Here is a 19508-nt window from a genome sequence, read left to right on the forward strand (position 1 = left end):
CATACATAAGCAAGAGCATACTTCCATGTGCAGCCCACCTAGCAAATTTGAGGGGTCTGCTGTAATGTGATGGTACCCTTTGGGGCAGAAGAGATGGTAAGAATAAGACCTTTGGTGTTCTGACTGGCCACTTGAGTTATTTACTTTATAAGCCTCACCCTCCACTTTGGCCGCTCTGGAAGATAACTTGCCTTTGATCCATTTGTGACCCTTAGCACTTAATCCATCTGTGTCACTTCCCACCTTTTAATTTTTTTTTTCATCTGTTTAAATTGAAAACATCTCAGAAGAAGATGTTTCTGTTTTCAGAATGCCAAGCCAAGCAAAACAAAGCCCAAATCTTGTTCAGGTCCTTCAGTTTCTGCTGAAATAATTAATGAGGTTTTGTGTGAGCTGTTGCAAACTGCCTAGAGATTCTTAGATTTGCCTACACAGTTGCCATGGTGCACCTTGGCCAAATAGTTGTTTGTAAAGCAATTTTGTCTCTAATATAAAAGGCACTGTTAAAAATCAGTTCCTATTATTTTTCAAAGAGAATTTTCTATCCAAACTGTAAGCTTAGAATTGGTGACCATCTCCTTAAACACTTCCAGGTAATAATGATACATATTCTTCCAGCTAACATATATAATTCGTTTTTGTCAAACAAAGCTTAGTTCATAGCTGTAGAAATATTATTATTTACTGGCCTCCAGCCAATCTGTTAATTACCTGCTAGTTCCTTAATGCAACTAAGGCTTTGTTTGATTTCAGTGTAAGTTATTAACTTGCTGGTAAAGGATCAGTACTTCATAAATTGTTTCTCTAAATAACTTTACAATGCTACCGAAGTTTAATTTTATTTTTTTTATAAATAAGAATAAATATGTGAAGGACAGCTTTAAATTGCAGTTATATAAGGCAACTCTTGATTTGAAATATCAAATAGTAGCACCATATCCATGTTAAAACATCCGAATATCATAGATCTGTTACTTAGGCACCTTCCTTTCTTTGGAAGAATCTCAGTACTTTTACACATACCAGACTGATTGAAAACTGATTTGTTTTTGTCCTGGGTTGGCTATATGATTCTTGTATCCCCAACTGTTTACACTGGATAACAAGTTTTGCACCTTTAAGACTTGTGCCAAGAGTGAGGTGGGGAGAGAAGAAGTGCGGGGTTTGTTATCAGAAACTGCACTCGCTCCCCTCATCCTGCTCCTGGACTGTGCTCTCTGCAGCACAGACAGACAGCAGGACAGAGCTCTCCTTTGTTTTAGTTCATTTTTAGCTGGCTGAGGCAGAGAGAAGTTCCCTGGACTGTGGCTTTTCTTTTTCTTGGACCTATTTAAACCTGCTCTGGACTGAACACCCAGAGGAGCACCGGCAGCTCACACCCGCAGCCCACCAGGCTGTGCCTGGGCAGCGGCATTTCCACCACCAGAGGGACTGATCAGAGACTGAGTGAGCCGAGCTACAGCCCACAAAGGGGACTTTTCTGAGTTTGACATCTCTTCAGATTGGCAAGAGGTTTTATTGTTTAATATTGTTCATTTTTTTGTGCTGGTGAATGCTTTGCCTCATAAATAAAAAAAATTTTCCACTTTTCTCCAAGGAAATGTCTTCCTGAACCAGTTAGGGGAGGGGCTGCTTGAATCTGCTTTCTAAAGGAAACCCTTTAGAAGTTTTCCTCACAAATTCACTCTAAACCAGGACAGTTTTGTACTGCTTAGTTTGGTTTGGTTTTTTTGATCATGTTGTTTTAAAATTGTAAGATCAGATTAGGAGATCTTGGGCCAGGCTTCACTAATGGTAAGTCCATTGAGAGAATATACTATAGTTAAGGCTCTGGCTGTGTTAAAATAATTGAGACCAATAATAGATTTTAATATCGTTTTATGTATCTCATCCCATTCTTTTTTTTCCCCCATAGAAGTTATAAGCTACTTTTTTTTTTTTTTTTTTTTATGTGGGAGAATAAATAGAAAACTCACTGTTTTCAGAGGGAAGAAGCTGTGACTGTCTGGAAATATCTGGGAAACATCCTTAGATACCTGAGGTCCTAGGCCTTGCCTAGATGCCTTCTATCTGCTAAATAAGCTGGTGAACAGGATGGCTGACTTAGGACAGGTATTACACACTCTTCTTGCAATGGGCCATTACTATAATCTGTGTGAGCTGAACTCCCTGAGAGAACAGGTGTCTCCAGGTGAAAGGAGGTATATCAATCCATTTTCAGCTGTAACCTCAAGTGAAAGGAGAAGTTAAAATCTTCCAGTCAAACACAACAGGCAAAAAGTAGTGTTCTTGTCTTGTGATGTATTCATCAGACTGGATAGGACTGAAGCAGAGTATCACCATATTAAGTGGCTGGCAAGCTTCTAGAATAATCTAGAAATTTCTTCACCTAATAAGATTTCTCAGGATCAAATCTGCTTGAACTTGGCTAATTAATATGGATTTGGGTGGAGGCTGTAAGGGGTGGGTGAAGGAGTGTAAAGGGACAGAGAAGAGCCTGGTCAGTACAAGAAGGCTGAGGGCAGTAGTGCTTGCCATAGTGGGTACTGGAGAGAGCAGGAGCAGACGTGCTAGAAACAATACAGAGGAGTACAGTGCTTGTTCTCCCGCTCTGCTCATGGCTTCAGCCTGAAAGAAAAAAAGCTGAGGTACCCAAAGTCACTTGTGATGAACTGGTAGCTTTTGTGTTGTCCTGCTTCCTTCTTTCTCCCTGCCCCCCCAAAAAATCAGCCAAGCTCACATGGTACTGCACAGTAGATAATCATTTACAAACACTCCCTGTGGGATTTTAGCACCCACATAGGAAAGAATGACTTGAAGATGAGAGCAGCTGTAGAGGTGAACTCTGCTGTCCCAATTTGTATAGGCTGGCTAAGTAGCGGGGAAGGTGGATTGCCCACCTAATGTACACCAAAAGGGAAGATACAGGTTTGTATCATTGCTGATGGGTGGTTCTGACTGAAAAATAAACACCAAAGGAAAGCAGCTTTGGCTGAAAATTGGATTCTTAGCAGCAAGAAGTGCCTGATCTGATTGTTTGTACCTTCTTTTACTTGTCTCTCCTCTTTTTCCCTCCTGGCCCTGTGACTTTCAGCCTTTTCAGGATTGCCAGTCAGTCTCTGTGTCTGGAAGGAAACACTGCCCCAGTGTGAAAGCAACAGCTTCTTTTATATTGTATGTTATAGTTATCTAACTTGTGCATCTCAGAGCAAAACTGATAAAGACTGCTAAGACAAGATAGTAATTTTCAATCTTTAATAGCTTATCAGGTTTTAAAAACCTCATGAAAGAGCTGTGTATTATGATGTTAAATGATGATTAATAGGGAAGCTTATAAAAAAAAGATACCAATTTATATTTGATTTTATAATAGTGTTAGACTTGTCTCTTTTCTCTGAATTAAGTCTGTATAAACAAAAGGATCGCAAGAGAACAGCATGTCTCTGTGTGTTTAAACCAACTGGAATTAGTGGCACATGAGCTTTGTGGTCCCAAAGTTGGTGGGAGAGCTGAAAATTATTGTGGTTTTATACCAGGACAGTCCAAGATTTAAAGCTGAGACGTAAACCACCTACTTTATATCACAAGAGTCAAACATTCTGTGGAACAATATAGGAAGTGTAATAATGTTACCATTTTTGTGTCATAGGAGGGGAGAAAAAAGAGAAAAAGGGTGTTGTCTTTATTAACTCTTGGTTATTTTTCTTTCCCAATTGTTATGCAGGTTGCTGTAGAGCCACCATAGGGGATTTTCTGCCTAGGTGAGAAGATAGTTGTTTTTACAGTTCAAGTTCTCACTTGTGACAAGGTGGAGAATCCATCTGTAGATGGAGGGTGGGCCTTTTCAGGTTTTAATACTTTCCTGTCTTTTAGTTTAAGCTGGCTGGGCAGCCGGTTCAGATAGATAGAAATGTAATAAATTAATCTGATTCGTGCTAACAATTGTAACTATATAGACATTTTAGAAAATATTTATTAAAAATAATAGAGAAAAGGAATATGTAGTGTCACAAAACAGATGTTTTCAGATGTTCATGAGAAAATAGGATGCAGGATATAGTTTGAGATAAGTAAAATCCCAAAATGAACTAGGCCTTGGGATAATTAAGGAATCAGCCTTGAAATGGACAAAATTGGGATGATTCCAGGTATCTATGAAATAATAAGGCTTACTTTTGGAATATAATGCTGGCTTCTATAACACAAGACTTGGGGCACATGTGCAACTGTGGGGTTGTTCAAAGGAGGGTGACAATGAGGAGAAGCCTTTGTCAGAAATGACCACCAAGGAGCCAGAAGACCCCTTAGAAACAAGCGGAGCATGTGCTGTGCAGCATAGTGACGTAGATTTCAAGAATTGACAATAGGAGGAGATTTACAGGAAAATATTGATGAATATGTATTAGCATACAGTGTATAAGTTGTGTTTGGATTCCTTTGTTTTTCGTACAGGGGGTAGGGGGAGAAACCTCCCCAATACCTCAGTTGGGTTTGTACTCCGGTTGGTCTTACTTATTCTTTACCCAAACCACTGCCAAATTATTTTTGTATCTGCTTGATTATATTTGATTGTATTATTTTATATAAAATTGCTGCTCAATTAAAATTGTTGCTAAATTCAACTTTGTTGTTTATTGAATTAGACATATAGAACTTTATTCATAACAGAAATAAGCTATTTGCAAGTACAGTGGCACAGTCAGATGAAGATTGGCACTAGTCTGATCAAAACAGTTCAAATTTCTATTTAGAGAACAGGGAAAGCAGTCAAGTACCAGAAGCTAAAAGCCATACAAGATCTCAAGCTTATTCCCTATGCCACTATGAACAATTAATTTACACAGCACTGTCAACTAGTTGTGGGTTTTTATTTATAATGCAAATGTGCTGATGTTCTCTTTCTTCACTTGCAGCTGCCCTGAGAGCTTGTGCTGATGGAGGTGCCAATTGTCTCTACCACATCACAGAAGGGAGCCAGGAAAGGTATGTCAGCAATACATTTGGAGTCATTGAAGTCATCTTTTCTCAATGAAAGTAAAATGTGGAGGAGCAGGATCTATTCAGTTACTTAAGTAGCTGCTTGCTCTGTGCATAGTACTTTAATGAACTGTGGCAGGTAGCATAATATTTTGTCCACTTTTCATAAATTTTTATTCCTGGCTACAATTTATAAAAATACAGGTAGCCTGAAAGACAATTTTCCCTGAAACCCGCTGGTCTTTTTTCCTCTTGAAAGCTCTGCTCTCAGTCTGTCTTATTTTGTGCATCCATCAGAATTAGGCCTCTGAAAAAATTTGCTGTGCCCCTAGCAAGGGTTGCCTGGAGGAGCATCTGATGCTTGTCACCATAAGCTGAAACAAAGTATGTCCTCTTCATTTTTCATGTGAGGCCTTAGAGGAAATCTTACTTAGTGAAGTGAGATGGGTAATAAAATAGGAAGTCTTCTTTTTTATTTTTTAATTAGCATCAGGGCATTATAAATGACCAAAGGCAAGTAGAGACACTGTCTATAAATGTGTACGCTAGATGAGGAAATATGATTGAAAGAATATGTTCTTGTTTTCTGCAATGGCATTTAAAATTGTAAAACATCCCAGGTTTCTGCAGCAGAGTTGTTGAACAGGGGTTGTGGTGCAAAATACTTCACTCAAGTGATTTCTTATCTTTGTAGCGGAACCATGAAACATTGTGCAAACTTAGCTTACTAAGGATTCTTTTTGCTTGTCTTTAGGATTTACATTTTTTTGAGCAAGAATTTATAAATAAGTATTTTCATAAATTTAATTGATACACTGACTCTTGGAGCAAAGGAATGAGAAAGGCACCTGGTAGAACTTAGAAACTTAGGAGCAGTTTTATTCATACAGCAAAATCTGACACACAGTTTGCTTTTCATCTCATGGAGAGTGAATGACAGGAACAAGAGGAAGCTCAGTTTCCTCCTTTCCTTCAGAAAAAGGACATGAGTTAGAGAGGAAGGCTGTAGTCCAAAAGTAAAAATTAAAGTAAAAATGTCTTCCTTTGTCAGCTGTGAGAAGTTTATCTAAAGTTCTACAACTGCTAAGACTGGAGTCTGGGAACCACTGCTGTTGTAGACTATGTTTTATAACATTCAATTTGTCCTTTTTTAGTAGTTGCTCACAGAGACATGGAAAACTTAAGCAGGTGTCTGTTTGAATTCAAGACCAACTTGCAGCAAACAATTCTCTTTGATAATGGTGATGCTCTCCAAAGAGCAACATTTGAGAGCTTTTGCTTTACCTTCTCTGGTAACCCTTCCTCTGTTCTGCACATATTTATATTTGTATTAAATAAATGTATTTCAGGGGAAAATGGATAATTGTACTTTGGCCTAATAGTTCTTTCAGTCTTACATACTTGGCCCTTGGAGTATTCTTTTTCTCTATCTTTCTTCTTCTCATCTTAATTGCTTTGGTTGGGCATATTTTACCTTCAAAGTAGTTCTTTTGAAACAAAAAAAAGGAGTGCATAATTTGGGTTTTTGTCTTTAAAGAAATCATTCTTCTGGAAAGAATATCCATTTACTTCTCTGAACTATTTTTTCTTTAAATTCCCTGTCCATTGTTATTAAGGAGCTGTCTCCTCAGACTCTACTGACATACTAGTCATTTTTTAATGCTGTCTCAACATTTTAAAACTATACTTTATTCACAGCCCTGATATCTAATTATGTAGTATCAAAACCTGGAAAACAACAGTCCTTTAATTTTAGGGCTATTATAATGTACAACAGATATAAATAAAGAATTTGATTGATATTTTGGGCTTGATTCTCAGTGACACTAAATTGTTTGAAGAATCCTTTAGAGTGGGAATTAGTGATAATATTTTGGGAACAGAATAGCTTGCAGTATGGTGCTCTTGTACTGGTATCTTCCTTTGGAGATAAGTTCATATTATAGAATCACAGAACGGGTAAAGTTGGAAGGGACCCCAATGGATTGAAGAAGGCCTTCTTGTCTTTGACAGCCTTGGCCAGCTTTAATTCCAGATGGATCTTGACCATCCTCATCTCATTTATACCTACTGTGACAACCTCTCTGTATTCATTCCCAGTGTCCTGACACTGATTCCATTTCCTGTGTATTTCCTGCCTACACTCAAGTAATGACAGGAGCTCCTTGATCATCCACAGGCCTATTTTCCCTTGGCCTGATTTCTTTCTCACTGGGATGCAGCATTCTTGGGACTGGAGGAAGTGATCCTTGAATATCAACCAGCTCTCTGGGACCTCTATTTCCTGTAGGCCTCATTCCCATGGGATTCTTCCAAGGAGATCCCTGAAGAGGCTAAAGTTAGCCCTTCTCAAGTTCATAGTTACAATCTTGCTGCTTTCTCCTTCCCCATACTGAACTCCACAATCTCATGGTCACTACAGCCAAAGCTGTGCCCATCATTCACATCTCCAACAAGGTCTTCTCTGTTAGTATGAGATCAAGCAGCACACCATTCCTTGTAGGATCATCCACTTCTTGTGTCAGGAACATGTCATCAAGGCTTTCCAGGAGCATCCTGGATGGTTTGTGCTTCACTGTGTTGTTTTCTCCAGTAGATGTCAGGGTAGTTAAAAGCCCCCAAAAGAACCAGCACCTGTGACTTTGAGGCTGCTTCGAGCTGCCTGTGGAAGGCCTCCTCAACCTCCTTTTCCTACCTGGGCAACCTGTAACAAACCCACAACAGCATCACCCTTACCAGTCTGTCATTTTATCGAAACTCATAAGCCCTCAACTCACTCATCATCATCACCAAGACAGAGCTCAATACGTTCTAAGTGTTACCTCACTCATAGAGGGCAGCTCCATTACTACACTGCCTCTCCTTCTCCCGGCTGGCTGATGACAGGAGGCGGGGGACGGCAGATGCCCCCTCGAGCTCTGTTGAATCCCAGGTGCCAGTGTCGATGCATCACAAAACACAGAGCAGCATACGGTCCCGGGGTAACTTTATTTGATGGTAAACTTCCTGTTCTGCCTCCCAGGCCCCTGATCGGGGGGAAAAAGGAGCTTATATTTGGGTGCAGGTCTCAGGGGAGGGTACAATCTTTAACAAATCAGGAGAATTGGGGGTAAAAAACCAGGTGGAAACCACAATGTATAAACCAATAAAAATCGCAAGGGAGGAGAACAGTTTCGGGAAACTGATAGAGTTTGGAGAAATAGAAACTAGCAACTAACAACAAGAAACGTGACAAAAATTCTGGGAAAAAGTGGGAGCAAAAAGGAAACAGCATAAAAAAACCTATCAAATTAGAAATCAAACAATAAACCTACTAATAAAACAAAAACACATTACAACACTACACCTTCCCAGTCTATCTCTCCTAAATAGTGTATACCCTTCATGACAACATTCCAGCCACAGGAGTTATCCCTGTACATCTCCATAATCGCAGTGAGATCTGTGATTGCACACAAGATCTATCCTTCCTCTTGTTTGTTTCCCATACTGTGTGTGTTGGCCTACAGGCACTTTATAGAGGTATTTGATTCTGTCACTATTCCAGAAGGGGTACAGAGGGATGATGCATAGTCTTTCTTCTGGTTGTGTCTTTGAATGCTTGTGTTTAATTGAGGTGTTCCGTCTTAAGCCTCCTTTTGCTGCTACCATGCTGTAGTTCTTCCTCAGTGCTGAACTTGCTTTTCATTATGTTGGCCTATGCCAGTGGGTGAAAAGCAGCAAAGGGTGATTCAAGAGCCCCCCACCTCCATCTGTTTCCTGTTTTCTCCACTGATCTCTTGACTTGCTTTGGTGCTTGACCCATCAAGCCAAGGAAGTTCATACCTTCCTCTCTATAGCATTGCACAGGCTGACATAGCAATGAGACTTTATGTCACGAGTTTAACATGTGTAAGATGTTATCTGTCTTCCTCTGTTTTTGTGGTGTCATTTTTATGATGTTTGGTTGGTTTTCACATTTTCTCAAAAAATCTGAGTTGCAATTATTTTTATTTGAAAACAAACCTGTCCAAGAAAACCTTAATTTTTTTAAATGATAACTAACAAGGAGAAACCATGCCAGATTTTTTCAATGATATGTTAAAATTGCTTTCTTCAGAATGAGGGCTAAGAAGAATAATGAAAAGGGCAGTATAACTTTCCCCTAAAGGGGCTAGGGAGGTGTCTGTGCTGGGGGACATGGGAAAGGCAGGAGTGGAAAAGGACTGAATGCTGGTGCTTTTCTCCCTCTGTCTGTACAGTCCAGAAAGGTTATTTTCCTTAGACTGTTAACACCAGTTCCCACTTAGAAATAAGGATTATTGCTAAACTGTTCTTGATTGCTAAACATTTGCTACTAATCAGAGTTACAGGTGAGTTGCTGATCTTTATGGGTTCTTTGCTGTGCCTCATTCTGCCTGCCTTGCCTATCCAATTTTGAGATTTCTTGAGTCATTATGAAGCACTGCTTTCCACTTCGGCATTAGGCAGTTGTTTATTTGTATCGCACTAAAGAACTTGTTTCTCAACATCTGGTGATTACATCTCAGGACGTGGATTAACCTGGATGTCACTGGCTTTGGGGTATGCAAAGGTGAAAATGCATTGAAAACTATAATCACATTGGAACCTATAAAACTAATCATTAGTACTTGTGTCCTGGATGCTGTTTTCCAGAGGGATGTCAAATCCAGTGTGTACTCAGGTTTTGCAGTGTTAAGAGCATCAGGTAAAGAGGGGAGCAGTGCACTCTACAAGAGGAAGGATAAACCAATCATGAAAAATACTGTGTTTCTGGAGTTCTGGTTAGTATTTCAAACTGACTGTGTGACACTAGTTGGCTTGCCTACAGTCACAGAAAACATCACTTTCCCTGTGAACTGTATAAAATATAAGAGTAGCAGTAAAACTGGAAAGTGGTAGCATTTTCTACATATTAAACATAAATGAGGTGAACTCAGGTAATGCATGAAAATGCAGCTGCTACTATACAATTCTTCTCTGAACTGGCTGTAAATGCAGGCAGCTTCAAGAAGCTCTATGTAAGTTTTTAAAAACTATGAACAAATTTTGTAGAATTTCCAGTTGATGCAGCTGCTAAATTTCAAATACAGACCTCAAAAATATATTTTTAGAATCAGCTTATATCTTTGAAATCCCTGCTGCAATGCAATTCCACTTCAATAGTTTGCCTAACTTCATCCATCCCCAGGCAGAACTCTGTGTGCTCCAGCTTCTCTCATAAAGAAAGGGCAACTCTTTTTCCCCATCTTCCTATCCTGTTCTTCCTAAAACGCCTGCATCACCTCATTGCAACACAGTCATGTTTCTGTGATCCCAACAAGATTGTAGCTCTGCAACTGCACACAGATCTCTTTGTTTTTCTCTCAAGATGCATGCATTTTCCAGGAGTTTATTTTGCATCAAAGTTTGAAAGCTAAACGTAAGTTTAGCCTTTGAATAGGAAAACTAAGCTAATACAACTTCCATGAGGAAGGATAGTTATCATCATATATTTGCCTGCGTGAAAAGTGGAAAGATGAATCGTAGTGTCTGTTGAATTTGATGGTTTCATGTGTGCATTTTAGCAATTAGTGAGGGTTAGTAGTGCCTTGGCTACTTCAGTTGGCTATTTATAGCTTACACTGAATTTGATTAATCTAAGAACCAGTGATAAGACTCCATTGATAAGACAACCAAAAGAGAAATGTCTGGACAACAGCTACCAAAACCCATATGTAAAATGAGATCTATTTTTCCTGGATAACCTTCTACTCATGGAAAAGTGGGTCCCTAATATGATTATTAGACTGAGAAATTCATACATACTTCGCTGTGTTCCATATTGGATTAGAAATAGAGTACTTATGAAGGTAATTAGCCATTGATATAACTTAATGTACAGTTGAGAGGAATTCTTTGCTTGAACTCTTCAGATTAAACTTGGTATTGTTTTTAAGACATCTTATATTCAGGCAAAATTTAGGGCACTGATGCAGAAAAGACTAAATGAGATTATCTGATTGTAGAGTTCTACATGAAGATTACAATGATCATTTCTTGTCTTTAAAATCTATTCATTGTATGATTTGGAGAGGATATGAGACAATTATACTTATGAAGTTTTTGCTTTATTCATGTTGATATGAGAATATGTTTTAGTACTGGTTAAAAAAATGTAACCTCTGAAAATGTGAAGTTGAAGCCAGCCCCTTTGCTACTAGTGGGGAAGAGTTCTTTGATTTGAGGGATTTCAATCCAAAAGCCAAGAAAGCTGGAAGCTCAGGCAGTGTTTATTTGTCAAATGGCTTAAAGGAGATCTTTTACATCAGACATTTTTGCCTGACATAAAAACTATAGTAGTGTTTAAAGATCAAAATTAGAATCTTGTGTTTATCCTAATAAATTCTTCAGGGGTGTTCAGTAAAAAAACTCCCTATCCACACATTCCTCCTTTAGGAAATACCTGACATGGGATTCATTTTTAAATTTTTAGAAAACAGCCAGGCACCAACAAATTTAAAGAAACCAAAAAAATTTATATCTTAGTATTTGGAAGGATTAATCCATTTGAAGTTACATAATGTGTTTGCTTCAGGTAGTGCAGATGAGAAATTCTCAAGATACCTCAGGATCATGTAATTTTTTGCTTTTTTCATTTATATCTTCAATTTAATTACTTTCACTTGATTGCATTTTCAAATACATTTATATTCCAGTAGCTGTGCACTGTTAAGTCAAGATTTGTTTCAGAAACAGTCGAGAGTTGAGGTAGCAAGGCATGAATATCATGAAATATGCATAGTTTCAGTCCTCAATTTAAACCAAAATTAGCTTCCTGTATTGGAAGGGGTTTCCTGGAAGTATTAGGGCAATAACATCACTAGACATATCAGAATTAATCTGGTCTCTGAATCAAATGCTTACAGAAATTGTGAGAGTTGGAAGTCATTGGTCCATTTTTTTTACTACTAGGTTCATCTTCATATTAAATAGCTGTATATGCAAGAGCCAGGAGTATGTATTCTTCTGGAGTAAAGGAGTTATTTCTACTCATTTAGTCATCTTACGCTATAAAGGAAAAATCTGGGAGTTACACAACCATTGGTTGGGATTCACTTGAGAATTTTAGGAGGGGTGAAAGTATTCTTTTGCATATCACAAGAAGTGAAGACATATTTTGAGAGAGACACCAGCAACTGGGTTTTCTTGGAGTTTGGGCAAGTTTGTTTGTTTTTTTATCATTCCCTCAAACTGAAAATCAAATGGCCGATAATAATATAACATCTGGTGTTATAAATATTAGCAGTATCTAGGTGAGATTAAATTACTATTCATGTTGAATTTCTATTACTTTTGCTAGTCAAGATGGTAATTGTAGAATAGTAATACTTATAGCTAAAATTGATGGGAGGTGGCAGCGCTGTCTATTGTTGTGACCCATGAAATTTAGATGTCTAATAGAAAGAAGGCTCGGTAGCATCATGCCCTTGCAGAAGCTGTGAAATGGCTGGCTTTTCATCCCTGACGTACATATGTGGATGTGGATGTATGAATGCCTTCTTCCTTTTATGTCAGGAGACAGTGGAAGCGAGTTACTACCTTAATACAGGAACATGCTTTCTTTACAGGAGAAGGTAGAAAAGAAAAAGCAGTCCTCAGTAGAACCTCTGGATATTATTCACAAGAGGCAAATGTAGATGTACCAGGTTTTGTATAGAGCAAGAGCTGAGAGTATTGTCTACAGGTTAAAGAACAGGGAACCAAGACTTTTATTTTGTTCCTTTATTAATTTGCTCAAAGTCATGCATTGAGTTACAAAATCATCTCACATTTTCAGTTAGTCGCCTTTAAAATTCAGGAAAATAGTTCTTAATAATAAATAAAATGCTCTCTTCATTCACATGATCTCATCAGAGTTTCTGCTATTTCCTTGTTAAAAGATGAGCCTATCAAAGGCCCAGGTATCATTCCTCATGAGGTCATTATTTAATAATGTAAGTCCTGGGTGGAAGAAGACTTGATCTCCATGAGTGCTCCAGGGATCTTCATGCTTTGGCACAAATCCACTGATTTTTTTTTTCATTTTTTGCATACCTCAAGACATTCAGAGATGACATTAGGACCCTGTTTCAGTCACTCAACAAACACTAAGCACAAATCTCTGCTTTTTTGAAATAATTCTAATCTTGCTTAGGAGTAGATAAGAAGGACCAATACAAAAGTCTGGGGAGAAGGAGTGATGAGCAAATACAAAACAGGGGAACAGTTCAGCTTTAGAAACAAGGTCTCCTGGCTGCAAGTGAAGTGCTTTGCCTATAAAACTGCTCTGTGACAGTAAGAGCACCATAAACCAAGTTTAAATTTCCAACCAGGAAATCAAAGGGTCATGATTTGTCCAGAACAGTAGTTCTAGAGAGGAAAAAAAAAAAAAAAAAAAAAAAAAAAAAAGCAGGGAAGAAAAGGGGCTAAGAAAAGGAGAATAAAGGGACACTTCCAATTAATCCCAGGTCTTTCAATCAGAGGATCTGTACTGCTTCATCATATTCTTCAAATAGCTGCATCTCTGCCCCTAGTGTACTGTAAGTAGAGGAATGTCATTGCCATCTGGGTGATTTCTGGCTTTATGACATGGTAAAAATCATTTATGGCCACCCCAATGCTAGAGCTTAGGACTTTGCAGTGATAAAAAATCCATGCATTGAGTCACATCTGGAGCAAGCAGCTTTGAAAAGACTTCTGAGCTGGCTAAAGAGTACTCAGCACTTTATAGCGGTTTGGCCTGTTGTGCCTAAGGAGCAATTTTCAGGATTCAGGAGAAGCTGGCTTTGTGTGTAGTGTTAGGGTGAAATGTATGCCTTTGTATCTCTGACTATCAATAGAAATTAAGGATTAATCCAGCAATACTTGTTTTTATGGAGCAATGCATTCTACAGATGTTTGGGGCAGTCTGGGGACTGGGAGTTTTCCAGTTCTTGAAACAAAGCAAAACTAGAAAGTTCTTACAAGCCTCAATCCAAACTGGGTCTTTGCTGCAATAGTACTTGTCATTTAAAATTTAAAGTACAGATTTTATATTGAACATGTCAAGAATGATCTTAAATTTGAAAGAAGCTCTGTTAAGACCTGAAAATAATGCCAAGAGCAGTATTCAATTAGGGAGCACAGAAATCTATGTGCTATCAATGCCTTAAAAAGAATGCATGTTAACAAATGACCTTGAAGTTGACTAATCTGCTCTGTTGCACTTAAGACATTTAGGGAGGAATTACTAGTGCTATAACACCCATTCTCTTTTTTGTTTTTTGGTTTGCTTTTTTTTCATAGCCTGGAAAATGTTGGGGAAGAGCAGGTATAGTCCCTTGCAGCTGACTTCAAATTACAGTACATTGCCTAATGGGACTGAACACAAAAAATGCCCATAGATAAATTATTCAGATTAGATTTTGCCATCTCTAAAATGTTCTTTTAGTAAACTTATTAGTGATTGTTGGAGCATAAACATATCCTGTGTGTTTATTGCTTGTTTTTCTTTCCTATTCTCTTTCTTCAGTAGACTCTGCTCTCTTTCTATAAATATGCGAATGCCAGAAGTTCTGACTTTTAACAATTTGCATTCAAATGGACACTTTTATTTTCAGAACAGATGATTCTTTTCTTCAAATCTGTTTAAATTTAGTGTTAGTGAAGCCAGAAGCTTGCGAATGGAGGGACTTTATGTATTGTAGAATATGATGAGAAGTAAAACTTGAGAATATAAATCCATTCATCTTTATTTCTCCTAGTTGTTCTGGTAAGATTTGTTTTTAAATTTAATTGCATTCCAAGAGTGGTTTCATTTTACAAATGGACTCTTTTCATCTTTTCATTTAAAAATGTTTTGTGCCACAGTTGTTTTCACAGAAAATGCTGTCAAGAGCAAGGAGCTGTGTTCTAAAACTATGATCAAGATGCTTATTACAGTTGATAACTGAGAATATTTAATAAATTTACTTTTTAGGGTCAGGAGATGAATACCCTGTGCCTCTTCTGACAAGGATAAACTATAGAGCAAAACCTGCAGAACCAGTTGCAAAGCCATCCTCATGAGGGGTTGAGCATCAGATAATTGCCGGTTGATTGAAAGTTGGACTAGATAAGGTTGCCAGTCAGCCCAGCAAATTCTATCATTTAAGACAAGAGGGTTAATCCTTATTAAATAATTGGAGCTCTGAGCTGTCACAGAATCAGTTTTGTTCTGCTGCCAGAAATAACTTGCTCAAGCATGTGGATAATGTGTACAGTGGTACCTCCAAAGCTGCTCTTGGATACACTTATATTCAGAGAAACTCAAATCACCTTCAACTAATAGTTCATATAAAAATCACACTCTTGGGTATGCACACTCCTCTCCAACCACCATACTACTGGCCTTATTTAGGTATCAGCCTGGGCTCCACTCTTGCAAAATGGTAGAGGAAAAATCATGTAATGCTTTGAGTTAGTTGTGTTAAATAAAAAAGGAGATAAATTGCTGTCTCTTGCATACAGACTTCAAAAAAAAAGTTTTAGTTGGTATACCTGAAAATATAATGAATGTCAGTTATAGAGAAATGTAGAGAATTCTGATTTTTGAGCAAGGTAAGAAAGATCTATTTTTGATAAAAGATAAAATGAAGATACATCAGGCATTAGTGTTAAAAGATAGTCATAAGCCTGGTGGAAATTATATAAGCTGCACAGAAATATCTTGCATACTGATCCCAAATAAATGAACAGAATAATGTCTGATCATGCAGCAGGTAGATTAGATTCAAGGTTACACTGTCTTAAAATTAATGGACATTAATCAAGGTCCACTGGGATGGTATTTTCTACCTGTGTGGGACATTCCACATGAGCAAGTCTAGAGGCTATTTGCAAATGGGTTTTGGTATCTCTGCAGAAGCCTGGACCAATATCAACACATCCTTCAATTCTGACTCATTAACTCAGTTATGAAATAGGGAGTGTTTCAACTGAAATATGCACTAAGGCACTAGATGGTTTTCGATACCAGCATGAGCATTTTCTGTGTGCTGTGGGCATTGCCTTTACTTGCAAATATTTTCCATTCTTCTTATCTTTTTGTAAGCACTTGTGTACATATCAGCACCTCAGGAAAGATTAGCACTGCAAGGATATGACTAGAAGAGTGAACTTCAGAGAGATGAGAGAAGAGAGCAGTAGAGTAGATAAAGGGCTGGACGACAACTCTAGCACACCACCAAAATACCTGTATGTTGCAATACAGTCTAAATGTGGAAACATTCAAAATAAAAATACATCTGTCCTGCTCTGGTTTTTTGGGCTCAAATAGGGGCATGTGTGTGTACCGTACAAAGAAATTATGGAAGTGGGCTAAGGAAGACACACATTTGGCTACTATTGGCTTTGGAGCTATGTCCTTGTTTTTTCCTCTGAGTACCAAGGAATCTTAAACTGACTACAAAATAAAAAGGGTCCAGCAAATAATAGTTGAGAAGAATACAGTTGTATGTGTTTCACTCTAGTGAGAGAAGAAAAAAACCAAGATTGAACAATGACTGCTGCGGTGGGCACACAGCATTGAAGATCCTGTAGAAATTATGTTATGGCTTTTTTCAGGATTTTTAAACTAACCTGGTGAATGAGGGGAACTGCAATTCCATGCAAGCTTGTCAGTTTTGTTATCTTTTTAGTGTTACTTAGGTATTTTACTTTATTGTCACAACACAGAAATGGATGGAGCCTGTGCTTGTTGAATAGGGACCCAGATCACCTTTAGTACAAATTCAGGATGTTCTATTGACTTAATTGGTAACATATTAAGCACTAGATGCCTAAGCAATTATACCCTCTCCATGTATTGCCCTTAATTCTTGTATTATAACTAATGTTTTACATAATGCATCACTTCTCTGTGGTGATTGCAAGCAGGGAAATCACCACAGCTGGATCTAATGTTTTCAGCAACCTGGTATTGTTCCAACAGCCTGTGAAATGGATGGAACAACAGCAAGATTCCTACTGTTGCTTTGTCAGTAACCACATCTTCTAGAGACTGGGATATAATCAATTTTTATCCCTTTTGCTTTAAAAAAAAATCTCAAACCAAACAAAAAAAAAAGTTTTACTGTGTAAATATTGTTTGAGCATCTATTACTCCGGTACCAGCACTGGCAATAGTTGGTTTATTCTTGGTGTAACTCTTGAGGGATATCCCACCTACAGAGAGTGCTTAACTCTTTAAACTGCCTGGCTTTCCCTGGTGGTTAAGAAACTCCATCTGGAATAAGTTTGTTTCTTTTGAAGTAAAGCTGAGTGCGGAGTTGAAGATACATCACGTGACTAATGGGGATGTGTAGATAAGATGTTTTGTATCACAGAGTACACATGTGCATGCAGTTTGGTCATCATTTTCTCCAGTGTTTTGATCTCTGTGTAAAAGGTATCTGGCAAATTAAAAAAAAAAATAAAAAATAGAAGCAATAAAAAACCATGTAGCTCTTCCCGTTCATTTATTCATTGTAAATGTTTTGCACAAATTAGAGTGACTATCTAAGTGAAAGGAAATGTTGAAGTTTGCAGCTTGAGACTGGATGAACCCATTGGTGTGGAGAGACCTAGTACGATGCCAGTGAAGAAGATTGATAAGGATCAGCAGGTTAGAAAAGGTATATTTTTAAAGTGTTTGATGTATGAAGCAATAACAGAGGGAGTACAATAGGAGTGGATAAAAGGCTGTGCCTTTGGACTTCCCCTTTTTCTTCAGCACAAAAAAGAGACTGCTATGTGGGGGTAGCTCAAAATATTTTCTATGAGACTGGTAGGATTTTTAGGTCAGCTTTTGTTCTTGTGGGTTTTTTTTAAGCTTTTGAGTGGGTAGTGATTGATTGATTGATTGATTCATGGATTGTTTCTGCAATTGGTGTGTGTTACAACTCCATTGACATCCATTGTTCAGTGGTGGGCATCCAGCTGTGGACCAGAGCAGTGCCTGTGGCTGTCATGCCCTCTGCACATAGAGTCCTTATGCACCAATGCAACAGAACTCCGAGTATCTCTCTTTGTCAGTAGGATTTTTGCCTTGGTGTTAGGAGGAACTAAACAGGTTAGGGACAGACATGATGGAAAAAAGGCAAAAATTGGAAGGGAGGGAGAAAAAAAGGCACAAGGAAAAAAAATAGAAAGGGAGTGAAAATGTTTTTGATACTAAAGCTGAGAAGGAGAAAAGTCTCTGGAAGAAACCTAGCTAATGACTCCAGTGAAGCAACTCTTGTTAGAAAGAAAGAAAGAAAGAAAGAAAGAAAGAAAGAAAGAAAGAAAGAAAGAAAGAAAGAAAGAAAGAAAGAAAGAAAGAAAGAAAGAAAGAAAGAAAGAAAGAAAGAAAGAAAGAAAGAAAGAAAGAAAGAAAGAAAGAAAGAAAGAAAGAAAGAAAGAAAGAAAGAAAGAAAGAAAGAAAGAAAGAAAGAAAGAAAGAAAGAAAGAAAGAAAGAAAGAGAAAGGCTTTGCTATATTCCTCTGCAAGTTCCAGCAGTATCCATGGGAGGATTGATGTTTTCTAATTTTGTAAGCTGCAGTAGGGGTGTTAAATATTGGTGACAGATCAGATTGGAATTGTGCACATAAAGGTATTTTGAGTAGTCAGGCTGTCCCAAAAAGACACCTGAAAAGAGTCAGTAAAGAATTCAGTGCCTTTTTCTTTCTTTTTTGCTAAAACATCATCTGTGAGGTTTGACAACAAACGGTAGTAATTAATTAAGTGACAGATGTGGATGTCAATATCTCTTCTTTCGGATGCATTCAATTGTGGGAAAAAAAGAAAACTGTGCGTAAGGCGATTTTGGGGTGGTTTTGTACAGGAGGGAATTGTATGAGGAGCATGCATGGATTGCTGTGATTTTAAGCTCTCAGAAGGAATTCTCAGGAGAAGAATCCATTTTGAGGAGTTAACATTCCTAGCAAGTGAATTACTGGACCAGCACCTACTCTGCAAGCACCAGTCTGCCCTCTGATTGGCACCAAGGGGCCAACATTAATCCATTGTTTGAAGCTTTGCAGCAAAGCAATGAAAGGAGTTGTACAAGCTGTGGTTCTGCCTCTCATCTTGGGAAGGGGTTATTGCTCTCCGATTTCCGTTCAGAGTCACAGTGTTTCAGCTTGAACAGCACTTTCTGACAAAGACAGGAGCTGGAACTGTACTACACTGTCATTTGGCTTAGTGAGATACTTAAGCTTCTGCTGGCTTAAACAAATAGGAATTAAATGGACAAATCCCTCCTCATTTCATTACTCCCTCTTCTCTGCCCCACAGTGAAAGTAATCGGGAAGAGCATTCATGATCATGTTTACTGTAATGACCCTCTCCTCTGGGGATACTCTTGTGGCATCTTTTAATGTCAATTTAGTATTGATTTATGATTCTAATTGATATGCTCTAGCTCATGTTCATTAAGTGACCACATGCAGGGTTCTCGTATTTTGTGTGTTCCCTGTAAAAACCTGTGCACTTCATTAAATCTCAGCATTAAGGAAAGTGTTTCAAGGCAGAG

General features: G+C 38.1%; 1 protein-coding gene across 8 annotated transcripts in view; it reads left to right on the top strand.

Moving 5' to 3' along the window:
* Positions 1 to 19508, top strand: part of TPK1 (thiamin pyrophosphokinase 1) — a 303903-nt gene that overhangs the window by 112297 nt on the left and 172098 nt on the right. For all 8 annotated transcript variants that reach the window (XR_010362112.1, XR_010362120.1, XR_010362108.1 and 5 more), the window contains exon 3: positions 4914 to 4983. Coding sequence is in view for 3 of the 8 variants with exons in the window: in XM_064419485.1 (XP_064275555.1) it covers positions 4914 to 4983 (70 nt within the window). In the remaining 5 variants the exon portion in view is untranslated. The remainder of the gene's footprint in view (positions 1 to 4913; positions 4984 to 19508) is intronic.

The sequence above is a fragment of the Passer domesticus genome, chromosome 1 (genome assembly GCF_036417665.1).
Source record: "Passer domesticus isolate bPasDom1 chromosome 1, bPasDom1.hap1, whole genome shotgun sequence".
Classification (NCBI taxonomy): domain Eukaryota; kingdom Metazoa; phylum Chordata; class Aves; order Passeriformes; family Passeridae; genus Passer; species Passer domesticus.